The sequence below is a fragment of the Cyrtonyx montezumae genome, unplaced genomic scaffold, assembly GCF_038088225.1.
Source record: "Cyrtonyx montezumae isolate F1298 unplaced genomic scaffold, pur_monq_1.0 scaffold_3, whole genome shotgun sequence".
Taxonomy (NCBI): domain Eukaryota; kingdom Metazoa; phylum Chordata; class Aves; order Galliformes; family Odontophoridae; genus Cyrtonyx; species Cyrtonyx montezumae.
This window is the reverse complement of record NW_027072034.1, coordinates 60,932,735-60,945,884: the sequence shown is the minus strand read 5'-3', so window position 1 is coordinate 60,945,884 and position 13,150 is coordinate 60,932,735. Positions and strand designations below refer to the sequence as shown.

The 13,150-nt window shown below is 36.3% G+C and overlaps 2 protein-coding genes across 5 annotated transcripts in view; one reads left to right on the top strand and one right to left on the bottom strand.

The window, feature by feature from the left end:
- The window catches only part of BACH1 (BTB domain and CNC homolog 1), a 506,041-nt gene that overhangs the window by 102,585 nt on the left and 390,306 nt on the right, over positions 1 to 13,150 (top strand). The window lies entirely within an intron of this gene.
- Positions 1 to 13,150, bottom strand: part of GRIK1 (glutamate ionotropic receptor kainate type subunit 1) — a 157,937-nt gene that overhangs the window by 34,765 nt on the left and 110,022 nt on the right. For all 4 annotated transcript variants that reach the window (XM_065741799.1, XM_065741800.1, XM_065741797.1 and 1 more), the window contains one exon: positions 576 to 683. In XM_065741799.1, the coding sequence (XP_065597871.1) occupies positions 576 to 683 (108 nt within the window). The remainder of the gene's footprint in view (positions 1 to 575; positions 684 to 13,150) is intronic.

The window sequence follows — 13,150 nt, the reverse complement described above, 5'->3', positions numbered from 1 at the left end:
TTTTTTGAATGCAGGACCAGTTTCTGGAATTGTACCATGCAGAACTTTCTCTTTTTAGCCAAAAATGATGCAATTAATTTAGTTGCCTGTTTGGCATAACTTGTAATAAGCAGCTAGAGATTTAAGGGCAAAACTACTGATCGTGTTCAAAAACAGGAAGAATTTTTAACTCTCAAAAATTCTGAGGCTATTACTCTAGCATCTGCTTTTGTCTCTCCCTCATGTCACACCTTTTAAGAGCAGTACATGTAAGTCTAAGTTTTATGTATATATGTGTATACATACATGTATATATAAACTTACCACACTAAGTTACAGTGGCAAGAAGACTGTGTGCACTTACAGTAATTACTGACATTCAGTAGTGACATTACCAGTCCAAAATTCCTATCCAATGCTTCAAAATACAAGATACACATTATTTTAAAATAATTTTTAAAATTTTAATAGCTCTGTTTCATGTCACAGTATTTTTTTTCACCCCAACTGTTGGAGATTTAAGCTGAGGAAAGTGGATTTTCCCATGCAACTGCTAAAGTAGTTTTCTGTCACTGTTTTACATAATGTCTGGTTACCTTTTCTGTTCCTTCTTCCTTGAGACTAATGATGTCCAAATCAAAATCCTTCCGTAAGCCATCAGTTTTGTTGAAGGTTATGCGCCCTGTCAGGCCATCCCACCGTGCCTGTGAAAACACAAAAACACTCTTCCATTTACCAGGATTTTCTCTAAGCCCACAACAAATATTGCATTTCAATTTAGCTGTGGAATTCAATTGCTTCTAAATACTTTCTTCTAAGTAGGCTGTTTTGTTATTTTGATTTAAAACAGCATCTTTCATTTGTTCTTTCATCTAGTTTCTCTTCAATATGTTTTGTATTTTACAAGCAGACACAAATTTGTGACAGTTTGTATATGTATTGTACTATATATAAAAAAGAACAGAGAAAATAAATTATGTATTGCATGTGCCCAGTGACATAGCAGTTTTGCAGTGCCTAAGAGAAATCAAAAAGTTTTGTCCAAGCTTCAGGGCTGAACCTCAGAGTAATGCAGTATAAAACCACCAATATCCCTGGAATGATACTATTTACCTCAGCCCAGGACCTTGGAAGTTTTCCATGAGCAACAGATAATGATTGGCAACTGGTACTGAATGGGATCCCCAGGAGGTATTCCTTGAAGGAAGGTGGCTAATCATCCCAAATCATCATGGTTTTCTATACACTTCAGTTATGCTTTTCCTAGTCTCATGTTCTAAGTGCTGCTTCTGCTACTCTGGACCTGGAAAACTGGATTTTTCCAGGAAGAGATAAACAAAAGAAGGACTGTTGTCATTATAGTTTGGTTTCTTGGGCAGGTTATGTATGAAGAAGACCCAAGTTCCCAAGTAGGTAAATGAGACGTGTTATTCCTAATAGGGATTCGTGATTCCTGCCTGAGGTCACAGATGTTGATGGCATGAGGAGGTTGGCTCAAAAAGCACGCTTTAAGGAACAAGTCACCCAGCCAGAGAGACAAAAAAAAACACAACAATTTGTAGAGTAATGTATGCACAAGTATTATGTATTTGAAGTATAGCATAAGAGTCTAGATAGCATTTTGGATGTTAGCTAAGTGAATCCATGCCTTTCCTATTTTAAACGTTAGCAGCAGGAGTAAATTAAAGTGACAGATTTTGTACATCAGCCTATAAAGCCATGATGATTCCTTGCACTGAGCTTCTTCTTTGTGGCAAGATCAGTGCCCTGAACATAAAATAAACAGAATCATAGAATATCCCAATTTGGAAGGGTCCCACAAGGATCAGCTTCAGCTCTGGGCTCCACAACATCACCACTCAATAACCAGACCATATAGCTGAGGGCATTGTGCAGAAGCCTCTTGAACTGTGGCACCTGAGGCCATGACCACTGCCCAGGGCAGTCTGCTCCATGCCCACTGGCCTCTGGTGAAGAACTTACTCCTAACCCACAGCTTGTCCCTCCCCTGAACTTCTTATGCAGTTGAAGTTTCCTGTGCCTTGTAGGCTTTCCACAAAGCTCACTTTCTTTCAAATGTGATTTATCTGTCTCACATAATCACCCTTATACCCCCAAAGTTATTGCTTAAATACAAAAGATTTCAAACTGCAGATTATTTTTATAACCTATTTTTGGGAACTCACAGATTAGATTAAATTCTTCAAAGAAAAGAATATGATAAATGATGGCAGTTTCTTCATGTGCATCAGCTGTTTAATTCTTAAATTACAAGCTTTTCCTCTGCACATTGCTATTTGCTTCATTTAATTTGTTGTAGACAGATGACATAATGAAAGATGGATTAAAAATCATATTAAGAGAACAATGTCTCTTCTTCTCATTAAATCTAAATTCCAGCTCTGAGTCCGCAAGGTTTAATCTCGGAGGCTGAGGTGCTATAACTGTGAGTCTCACACAAGTCTACAATCTAGATTAATCTAGAATTTTGTGTAAACAACTTGAGATTTCTAAGTATGGTTAAGTAATAGAAGAAAAATAAACCACAATGGAAATGATCGTTCTATGAGACTTTCCACACTATTGGCATGGGAATATGTGAAAACTTCATCTATAAACAGGGAAACACTTGAGGGTTTTGTATGCTGTTATAATAGAGCTAGCATAGGAAAAAGATAGAGGAATGCATTTTGTTATATATCTTTCATACTCTGCCTTTTTATTACTTTGACATGACCCCCATCTCCTATTTGTAAAGATGGAACATTTTTTAAAATATGATCTTTAGCTACCTATTCCTCCTCAGAGGGCAATTTGTTTCTGTGAAATGTTCACATTTATTGATTACACATCAGATGCTCTGCTTCTCTGCTAACGTGATATGATCTTCAATAAAGTAATAAAGGAGGAAATACATTAGGTTTGGAAATAGTATCAGGAACCTAGATCTCAGTCCTGCATGATAAAATGCCAGCTCACTTTTGAAAGAGGTGTTCTACTATCTCCATTAAAAAAGAACTCAACAGATGTTATGAGCTGCACAGGTGTATGCTTAAACTTCAAGGTAGCACATAAGTACATAGTCTTTGTTTACCTTAAGTGTCACTTAGACCATTAATTAATGACTTAAATTATAAACAGGAATCAGGGACTCTTTCTTGGAAGAGCTGACCTTCAATTCTGAAGTGGTTCTTTTGACCATCTTTGTGAGACATGGCCTACACAAATTTTAAATTCTATTTTTTAATAACCATATTTTTATTTATCATAGATAAAACATTTGAGTTAGAGCCCAGCAAACATAATTTAGGTTCTGACTTTGAGAGAGCTATGTTATGTGTGTCTACAGTATGGCCAGACAGATGGGTGATGTTTCTTTCCTGATCAGAAACCAAAGATTTCTTCAAGAACTAGAGAGAAGAACGAGCTAAGAAACGTGCTGTCAATCCTGGGCCTTCTGCAGTCTGTGATAAAACTTCCCAGCTTTTAATATGATATGCATCCTAAGGCATAAATGCTTTTTGCCTGCAAAGAAACTGTAATGTATCAATTGCTTGGAAATCATATTTGTATGCCACGTCTAGGTGCCTGTCAGTTAAATCGAGTATGAGAGTGCCTATTAGTTATCATGTTTAGACAAACAGAACAGGCAGCAGTTGCACAGTTCTCAGATGCAATTAATGACTAGAAATGAAGCAGAAATTTTGGAATGGCCAGAAACTGCATGACTGCTAAACATAGCAATGAAATTTCATGCTTTTATATGCAAGATTTATAGCAGTTTTAATGTTTCTAGTTCCACTCCATGTTAAATGTTACAGGATATAATAAAAGTTGAATCGGAACTTAATCAGGTAATTCATCAAAAGAAATTGCCTTTTTACACTCTGTCCTTGCTTTAATATTGTGGAACTAAGGGCACAATTTGATACTTTCACAGAGGGAATGTATTCTTTTTTTTTTTAGCATAACTTTGAGTACAGCCTTCAGATTAATTAAAAAAATGTGATTTTCAGTCGCTTTGTTTTTAACGTCCTTTGCTTGTCTTTGATCCTGTTTTTGCAAGGTTGCAGGCTGCCTCTGACAACAGAGCTCCAATGAGACACTGCTCTGCTTGTTCAAAAGTTTTGTTCACAGCAGTAGAGTACTTCAGTGTTTAGATGAGGTTCAAAATAAAAACTCACAACCTCCAATACTGTATCTTTTCAGATAATTATGGTTCCTACTTCTAAGATATAAATATTTGATTACTTCCTACTTGTTCATTAAACAAAATGGAGAATTAACCCAGTATGTTAGTTTCAGCTACTAGTCAAGAAGCAAACCACACAGGACCTTCAGATAGTCAGACTCTTTCTTACTAAACACAGGGAAGGCAGTGGATAGACGAAATTAAATCTAAATTTCCTACAGCTGCATGTGCAGTCCTCTCTAAAAGCTGTCAGGTACTTGAAAAGGCAAAATGCTCGAAGAAATCAAATAAATAAATAGAAAATTTCACAGTTTCAGTTAATTTAGAAGATTAAGATTATGGATAAACTACAAAATGACATCTGGATTTAAACGTATAAATCACAGTATTGGTTTCTATATTAATATACGAATGAAAAATTCTAATAAATAGAGATTAGAGTGATTCAGCTTCTAAGGGCAAACATTCCAGAAGCTTGCTATCAATTCACACAACCATCATATGTTCTTTATATCAATTTCCACTTCATCATCAAGAGTCAATTATTACATTTCAGCCAAAGCCAATCAATGGCTCATTTCAGCTACAACCAAACTCACTAAAGCAACAGGTGCATTTCAGGTTCCCTTTATTTCATCTCCAGTAGACCTCACAGATATTCTGATTTCTGTTAGCAAGACATAACTAGATCAGTAAATCATAATGCCTAGTGTACACAATGCATGGATTGAATAAATATTCATTTTTATGATATATCCATAATGGGATATAGACAGTTTTGCCAATGCTGTATTGCAATACACAAAAATATCAATCTTTCTCAGACAAATTGATTACCTTTATATGATCTTATTTTTTCCTACTCGATAGATGTGTATCCAAATATTTTATTTAACTATTTATCTCTCTGTGGCATATTTACTCTTTCCAAGTCCAGTGTTGAAGTGATAGACGGTTAATTCACATACAATTCAGATTAGAGCATTCTATTTTCTTCAATGTCATTTTAAAAGCATTCAAAGTGTCCTGGGACACATGTTGTGCACATACAAAAGTGCACAATCTTATTCTAAATTTCTAAAATGTTATGTTTAATAATGTTTCATCATGTGCATACATTTTCTCCCTTCTACTAATATTCCACTTATTCCAATGACCTGTAAAATAAAAGTTTTTCTGAACTGGTTCTTTGAACCTTCACTTGCAATTAATCAAGCAATCTCTTTAGAGTTTCAAACTCAAGTTTTAGACTTTGAATATGATTTAGCTTCCAGTTTAATAGTTTCCAGTGTTCAGAAGATAAGATTCCTCCCCATTTTGAAGACGTCTGGAACTATGTTAGCAGAAAGCATCTGAGGCATATGTATGCACCTTCATATACATATAAAACTGAAGATATCACTTCTAGATGTGTACATAATTGATCTACATTAAACTGTTATAAGGAAAACCAATTATAACTTTTTTTTTTTTTTTTAAGATATAGACAAAAGGAGGAGTTGATAAAACTTCTGAGTGAAAAGCTTTTTTAGAGTGGTATTATTGAGGAAAATAAACTGTTCTGTTGTTAAGCTCCAAAGAACCAGGTTCAAACTTGGCTTGTGGTAGGTATTCTGACACTTTGCATCCACCAGAAACCTGAAAGTCAACTTGTTGAAATTTATGAGTTGCTCTTGGTCCCATTGTTTGAGCCTGTCTAGCTTTCTGTGGATGGCATCCAGCCTCTTGGGTGTGTCAACCACACCCCACAGTTCGGTGTCATTCACAGACTTGCAAAGAGCATGCTCAATCCTACTCAGTGGGGGAGTGTTGTCATTCTCTGAGGAACACCACTTGTCACTGATCTCCATCCAGACACTGAGCCACTCTACTCTCTGAGTATGATCTCATAACCAGTTTCTCATCCATCAAATCCATATCTTTCCAATTTGGAGAGAAGAATGTTATGGAGGACTATGTCAAAGGCCACACTCAAGTCCAGACAGATGACATCAGTGGCTCTTCCGTTGTCCACAGATACAGTTACAGTATCACAAAAAACCACAAAGTTGGAGATAAAGGAACAAGATTGATGGTTTAAGAATCATTATCAACAATTAATGCACTTTTAGTGAGGTCATGAATTCTGTTACTTGGTAGAAAAGAATATGACAGTGAGTGAACTCCTTTACTCATGTAACTCTGAACTTTTACTTCCCAACAACAAAATCAGGTATCTGAGTGGTCTGTAAATTTTCTCATGTAGCTTCATGCTCTCAATACCATGGTTCACTTTTCTACAGATGAACTATCCAATCAAAATGCTAATGACTAGGAAAACTCTCTTTTAATTCTTTCATTTTTTTCCTTTTGGAAGAGAACATTCTTGCTGTGTTAGAATAGCAGACAGCTGATAGATTTAAGAGATAGTGCTATTGCTTCTAGTTGCATAGGAAATCATAATAAATGTGCTCTGAGCCACACATGAACTTGTCAGCTCTTACAATTAATCCTCTCATTAACAGAGATTCTCAAGGATTAAGGAATACAGTGATTTAGTGTATGACTTTGCCATTATCCTGGTCCAAATCCAGTGTAACAGCAGCAACAAAAGTAGTTTCAGCATTCCCCACTGCAGAGTGAAATTCATAATGTGCCAGAGTCTTTTTTACTCAGAAGAGTAAACCGCATTAGAATGAAAAAGAGGCAGTGTAGGAGGGCTTGTTCTTAGGAAGGAGTTTAGGCAGCTATTATAAGACTGAGCACATCCTTGTCTAGAAACAAGAGATAAATGGGGGGATGAATAGAGATGAGGGATTTCATAGGAAAGAGGTTTCTATGAACTGTTCAAGACCAATTTTTTCCAGAGCAATGGCTGAGCTTAATGACTTTCAGGTAGTCATATGAAAGGCTTTCGTTATTATGTATTTGACAAACAAACTGAACATTTGAGGATGACAGTGTAGGTGGATTAATTTCAGGACCTATGTTTGAAATGCCTTTGAGTTCCATTAAAGTTTACACTTACCAAACTGCTTTCTAACAATACCAGAGGTGAGGGAGTGAGGGTAAAAGATCAGAAGGGAATGTTAAATCTTGCCTTCCTGGTAGAAGCAGTGTTTATTTTATGCTAAACAAATGTGACTGTCACTAAAAGTGGCTGTGTGGTATTACTGATGTCTCCGAACTTGGAAAACAACTTCACACTATTATGGTAACAGGGGATAGGACTGCCATGTAAGATATACTGATTGTACAGTCGAGGAAGTATGGGGAGATCCTGTTCCACATAGCTAACAGCCTGAACACATTAACTAGACAAGAGCCATTATACATCTTCTACAGATGAGAATTACAGCTTTTCCACCTACAGAGCTTCTTCACCTAGATTTCAGGCACTGTCACTTTTGTTTTAGAGCAAAGTGAAACTACATGTGTAGACGGTGATGAGCCTGATCTTGTCTGTGCCTTGAAAGTGCCTACAAAGCGATGGTCTGCTTTTCTGTTTCAGGTAACTGAGGCATGATTATTGGAGCTTGCTAAAAATTATTTGCTTGTGGTTACAGATAGTCCATGGCAGAACCAGGAACCAAAGTCAGAGCTTCAGTGTTCCCACCCAGCATCTTGTGTGAGAAAAATGCTCCCTGACCATGCTGCTGTTTTAATACAATGACGTTGACTCACTGAACAACAGAGAGCCCACTGAGATTTCACGTGATGCAAACTACTGTGTCATTTCCACCCAAGATAACAGAATCCAAGCAATGGAAAATATGTGAATGAGTGAGTAGGAGGCTGTGTGCTTGATGAACACATTGTTTCAATAGGAGTACACTGCTCTGAAATCTAAACCATCTGATTTAATAGTTATCTTGCAAGGTCTTTAGAGCAAAGGCTGTTGACAGTGAATTGCTCAATGGTGACATGGCCAGGGCTCTTGGGAGCTTTTCCAATACAAATAAGTTTAGGCCATGTGCTAACGCTTAAGTGGAAATATCAGTGTGGAATGAAAGAAGAGCATTTCTAGTAGGCTAGAACAGAAAATATGTTCAAAAAATTTTGATTTTGCATATCACAAAATTCTCCATATATTCAGATAAGAAGAGTTCATAGAAATTCTTGCTCACTTTTCAAACAAATGTACTTTCTAGGCAATACTTGAAAAAGTAAAAATTGAGTGGAAGAGAATATAATCTTTTCATCAGATTTCTTGTTTTGATTCTAGGCATCATAGTACCAGGGACTCACTGATAATTTTTATCTATTCCATACATATTTATTCTTACTATGCAAGTTGCAGAACTATTATTTTGTTATTTATGTGTGCATACATCATTGCATAACTTTTAAATTAATTGATTTTACACTCAAAATTTGATTTCAGAAGATAAATGTTTCCTGGCATTAATCTCAGCAATACATTATCTTTATGAAAAGTTGACTTGTATTATCTAATAAATCATCATTGGGTGAAAGTCTTGCAGTTGTTTTGTTTGCTCTTTCAATTAAGAGTTTCCAGTTAAAAGTAACAGACTGTAGTAGGCTCATAACAGAATTTTTTCTCTTACTTTATGAGCAATAAATAAGTTTTTAAGAAGTAAAATGAATATAAATGTTTAATATCAAATTATCTGGTGAGAGGAGTCCTAGCTGTGGGGTAAATAACTCCCAAGGATGGTACTTCACAAAGAAATAGTATAGATGATGGAATATTTTGAGTAGTTCTATATAGATAGTATACAAATAATACAAAAGAGAGGATGGCTCACCTTCAGGATGACAAGGCTCACAGGGGACTCCACATGGGAGGGATCTCTGAGAAGAGATTCTTCCCTGGTGGTGGTCAGCCCTTAAATGGGGTTTGGGAGAGGTGGAGCCAGGCTCCAAGCAAGTCCAGTTGACTGACATGCAGATCTATCCTCAAGCACCTGGGTAGATGGAGGTTCTTTGGTTTCCTAACAGTCAGAAGACCATCCTGTCCACCTCTTCTTTGTGTCTGTAGGTTTTTTTGTCTCATGAGAATACTCTCGCATTGTGATAGTAATAAATAATTTGATGGTAATAAATTTTTGTGAAACAAAAACAATACTGCCTTCTCTTGAAAATAATTTTTGCTTCTTTGTTTGGAGATGCTGCAAATTTTAGCAAAAAACAATAATGAACATCTTCCCTAGTTGATTACTTTCCTTTCTGTTTCACTTTAAATTCATGTTTTTCTAGAGGAAAGTCTTCAATTTCTTCTTCTTCCAGTAGTGTTCTATGTTTGTTTTAGATTAAGTTAGCTATCATTAAGAATCCCCTGAAAATTACACCCTTGAGATGATAAAAATTAATCAAGACTCTGAGTGTTCCCACCATTCTCCAAAAGCACTGGTGGTTGTGACGCCTTCAACTCAGTCAGTTCTGGCTTCGATTTCCTTCATCAGGACTTCCAATGAAATCTATCAGTCCAGAGGAAAGACAGAGGAAGTTTCTAAATTGTCTGAAAAATCTCAGCACAAGTGAGGAAGACATGCATCTGGACTTGGAGGCAAGTATGTATTAGAGGTTAGCTGATGTTTGAAAGGCAAGTACATGTTAGAGGTTAGCTAATGCTCTGAAACATCTTCATTTTGAAGAATTATTGCAAATCAGTTTGACCATAAACTTGAAAGAAATACAGCCATGGAAGAAGTCCTGGTATAACCAGATCCACATACATTGTTGCTTTCTGTGCACATTAGTATACCTGAAGAGATGGTTTTGTTCAGTGGGTTATCAAGAATTTTCTTTTCCTTGTGGTGTAGGTTTTCTTTGATATTTCTGTGGCAACTGAAAAGTTAATATAGGCTCCTTTTTCCCAGTCTTCCAAACTGTGCTGATGGTGAGGCCTCTATCACAGCAGAGGAAGGCTTATTTGCATAAATGCTTTGAGTTTGGAAGGAAAATTTCCAGGAGTTATATTATTCTGGATATATATCTTTTTCTTCTTACAGAAGGAAAAAACATGACATGGAAATATTTATAGCCAGTGTAACTAGAATGTAGAGTAACACACTCTGAGTTACTGTCATGATTTCAAAAAGCTGGCAAAATTACAACGTAAGATGATAAAGATGGCCTTGTTGGATAATCTCATTGCTTGCTGTTGAGTCTATTTACTGTCTTCTTGTACAGAGAAAGACTGGATACATTACTATTATTTATTAATTTTATTGTTGAAGCAGAATTTCTTCCACAGGCTACAGACAGTGCTTTAAAAACTACAGAATGTATCCAACATTTAGAATATTCTTTCCCTGTAAGAATAACTTAACCTCCCATTTTACACCTTTATAAAGGAAAACTGATGTAGTATTTTAGACAAACTTCTTCACAGACTGGATGTGGTCAGTGGGCATGGTGGGGGTGGGCTGACATGGACATGGTGGGTGTGGGACTAGGTGATCTTCCTGATCTTTTTCAATCTTAATGATTCTATGATTCCTAAGAATTCCCTTTTTCCAATGTGTTATTGATGGTGATGTTGTTTTTAATAATGTATTACCACCAAAAGAGGCCTGCATGTAATTATTTGGTGTGGAACATAGATGTATTGCTCTTACTCCTGGTCTCCACTGACCAGCTATGCTTCAAACATGCGCTGTCATCAACAAACAGAAGCTGAAATACAGATATAAATTGTTCAGATTTTTTTTTAAATCTTTGAGATTTGTGAGTGTGATTCTCTTTGAGAGGATTTAATAAAGATACTCAAGATAAAGTCTGCATCTGTATCTTCTGAAATTCTTCTCCATAAAGTTGTTCTTTCAGTTCCTTCTGAATTTGACTGAGGGTTGCTCACACTGGTTTACAAGATAATTGAATAAAAATCAATAGACAATTGTTACTGTGGAACTTAATTCATGATTTAAAGGGGACATGACCAGGGAATTCAATCATTTGATTGTGAAAAATTGTTTTATGTTTACGTACATTTTCCCCTCAGGAAAGGTGGAATCAGTCTTTGTCTCTTATTCCCTCTCTGAAGAGAGAGAATGACCTTATTTCTCTTTCTGGACATGGGCAAAATTTGCTCCCTGTAAATGCTTCTGCAAGGCCTAAAATATTAAAATATCATTTAGATATCAATGACATTAAGTCACTGAGAGAGACAAGATTATGACAAGGATTTATTTTTCATTAAAAAGATCTTCCTGAGCTACTATAGAACAATTTTGATCCTAAACAGGTATTTTATGTATAAAAGCCTCCATAATGAGAACTACTGGATGACCTCTCTGGCCTCAAAACTGTCCTCAAGTTGAAGGAACTTTAGGCAGGATTGCTTTTTTGTACAATTTTGTAAATGGTTCCTATAATCAACAATAGCTCATGAGATCTTTAGAGAATAGAGGATTACTCTTTCTGTCACTGTAATTATTGTCTAACTTCAGACATATTTTCTTTTGCTTTTCTCTCATAGGCCTACTAATAGTGCATAAGTCTTGGTAATTAGGAAAAACAGGCAGTTGTTCTCATACTGCTTTTACCTGGTACACTTAACTGAAGTCATTAGGCCACTGGAGGAGTATTCACACATTACAATACAATATAGTTTGGCTTCATATACTCTGAAAATTCAGAAACCAACTCCAATGAGCTTGCATTCACACCAGCATAAACTAGGAGCTATTTTGTCACAGAAGTATCTGCTTACTGAAAGAAGCTAGCTCCTTTTCCTAAGGACCAGGTATGGCATTTGACTTTGATTTCCCAACATGATAGTGACAGGCTTAAAAATTTTAATTTGCCCTCTGGAGAGCTAAGAGCCTTTCTATCTTATCTTCTGCTTATGTCCAGAATTGTTCTGAGGTCCCTTTGGTTACCAACAGTCTGGCATTTTATAGCATGGATAAATAAGAAAAGCAGTGATCTCACTTTTTTAAACACCATTAAGGTATAACGCAAAACAAAACAGAATTTAAAACAAACAAACAAACAAACAAAAAAAAAAAACAACAAACCCCAAACACATCAGTGAGCCATTCAGGTCTTACTAAGCTCTAGAACCTGCAGTACTCATTGCATGCAACCTCTTCATCTAAATGTTATTTACTGAGACCAGCACGTCTTCAGAGTGGTCTGTAAAATGGCTTCACATACTGCCAGTACCATACTAAAATCTAATATAATTAAACTGTATTTATGTGGGCACAGACCATTCTTTCTGCCAGCTTGACTTCTTCTCTCCATACCTATCCACTTGATTCCTAATTTATACAGTTCATCCCTCTTTGCTGAGCAAATCAGATCCTAGCATGAGCTTGGAACATCTAATCATATTTGCTATTTAGTTTGCAATACCTGTTATAGCCTTCAAGGGAAATAAAATACTGTGTTATTAAACCTTATCATGCAATTTTAACAACCACCTTTTTTTTGTTGTTGTTAGAAGAGAAACAGGAAGATAAGACCCTTGCTGTGTTTAAATCAGTGTTTTAGTGACCACAAAAGACACTATCTGAACAACAATCACTAATTAGCTCACATATCTCACTCCACACAAGAAAAGCCAGCTGTACATGATAAATGGGAACTGTATAGCCGCTTAACAATAAGCTTTGAATTGAATCTGCTGAGATACATCTAGCACTTCTGGCAATCCAGGACTCTTAAGCTATGTGATCAGCATCACCCAAAAGAGGTGATGTGGAAGTATGCAGGTGCATTCACTGATTACAAAGTCTTTTTGCTAACATTCAAGATCATTCTAACTCTTTTAAAAATGCACCAGAAATTGTATGAGTCATAGAATCACCAGGGTTGGAAAAGACCTGTATCACCAAGTCCAAACATGAATCAATCACTGCTGTGCTCACTAACCATGTCCCTCAATGAGTAGTGCTGCTACCTCATTTAGCTTGAGGTCAAGAAGTACAAGATCAAAAGGTTCCCATTCAGATTAAATCAGGAAGGAGAGAGAAGTTCATCCTCTGAGGTCATTTTCTTGTGTTCTACTGGTTTTGCTTACAGTCCTAC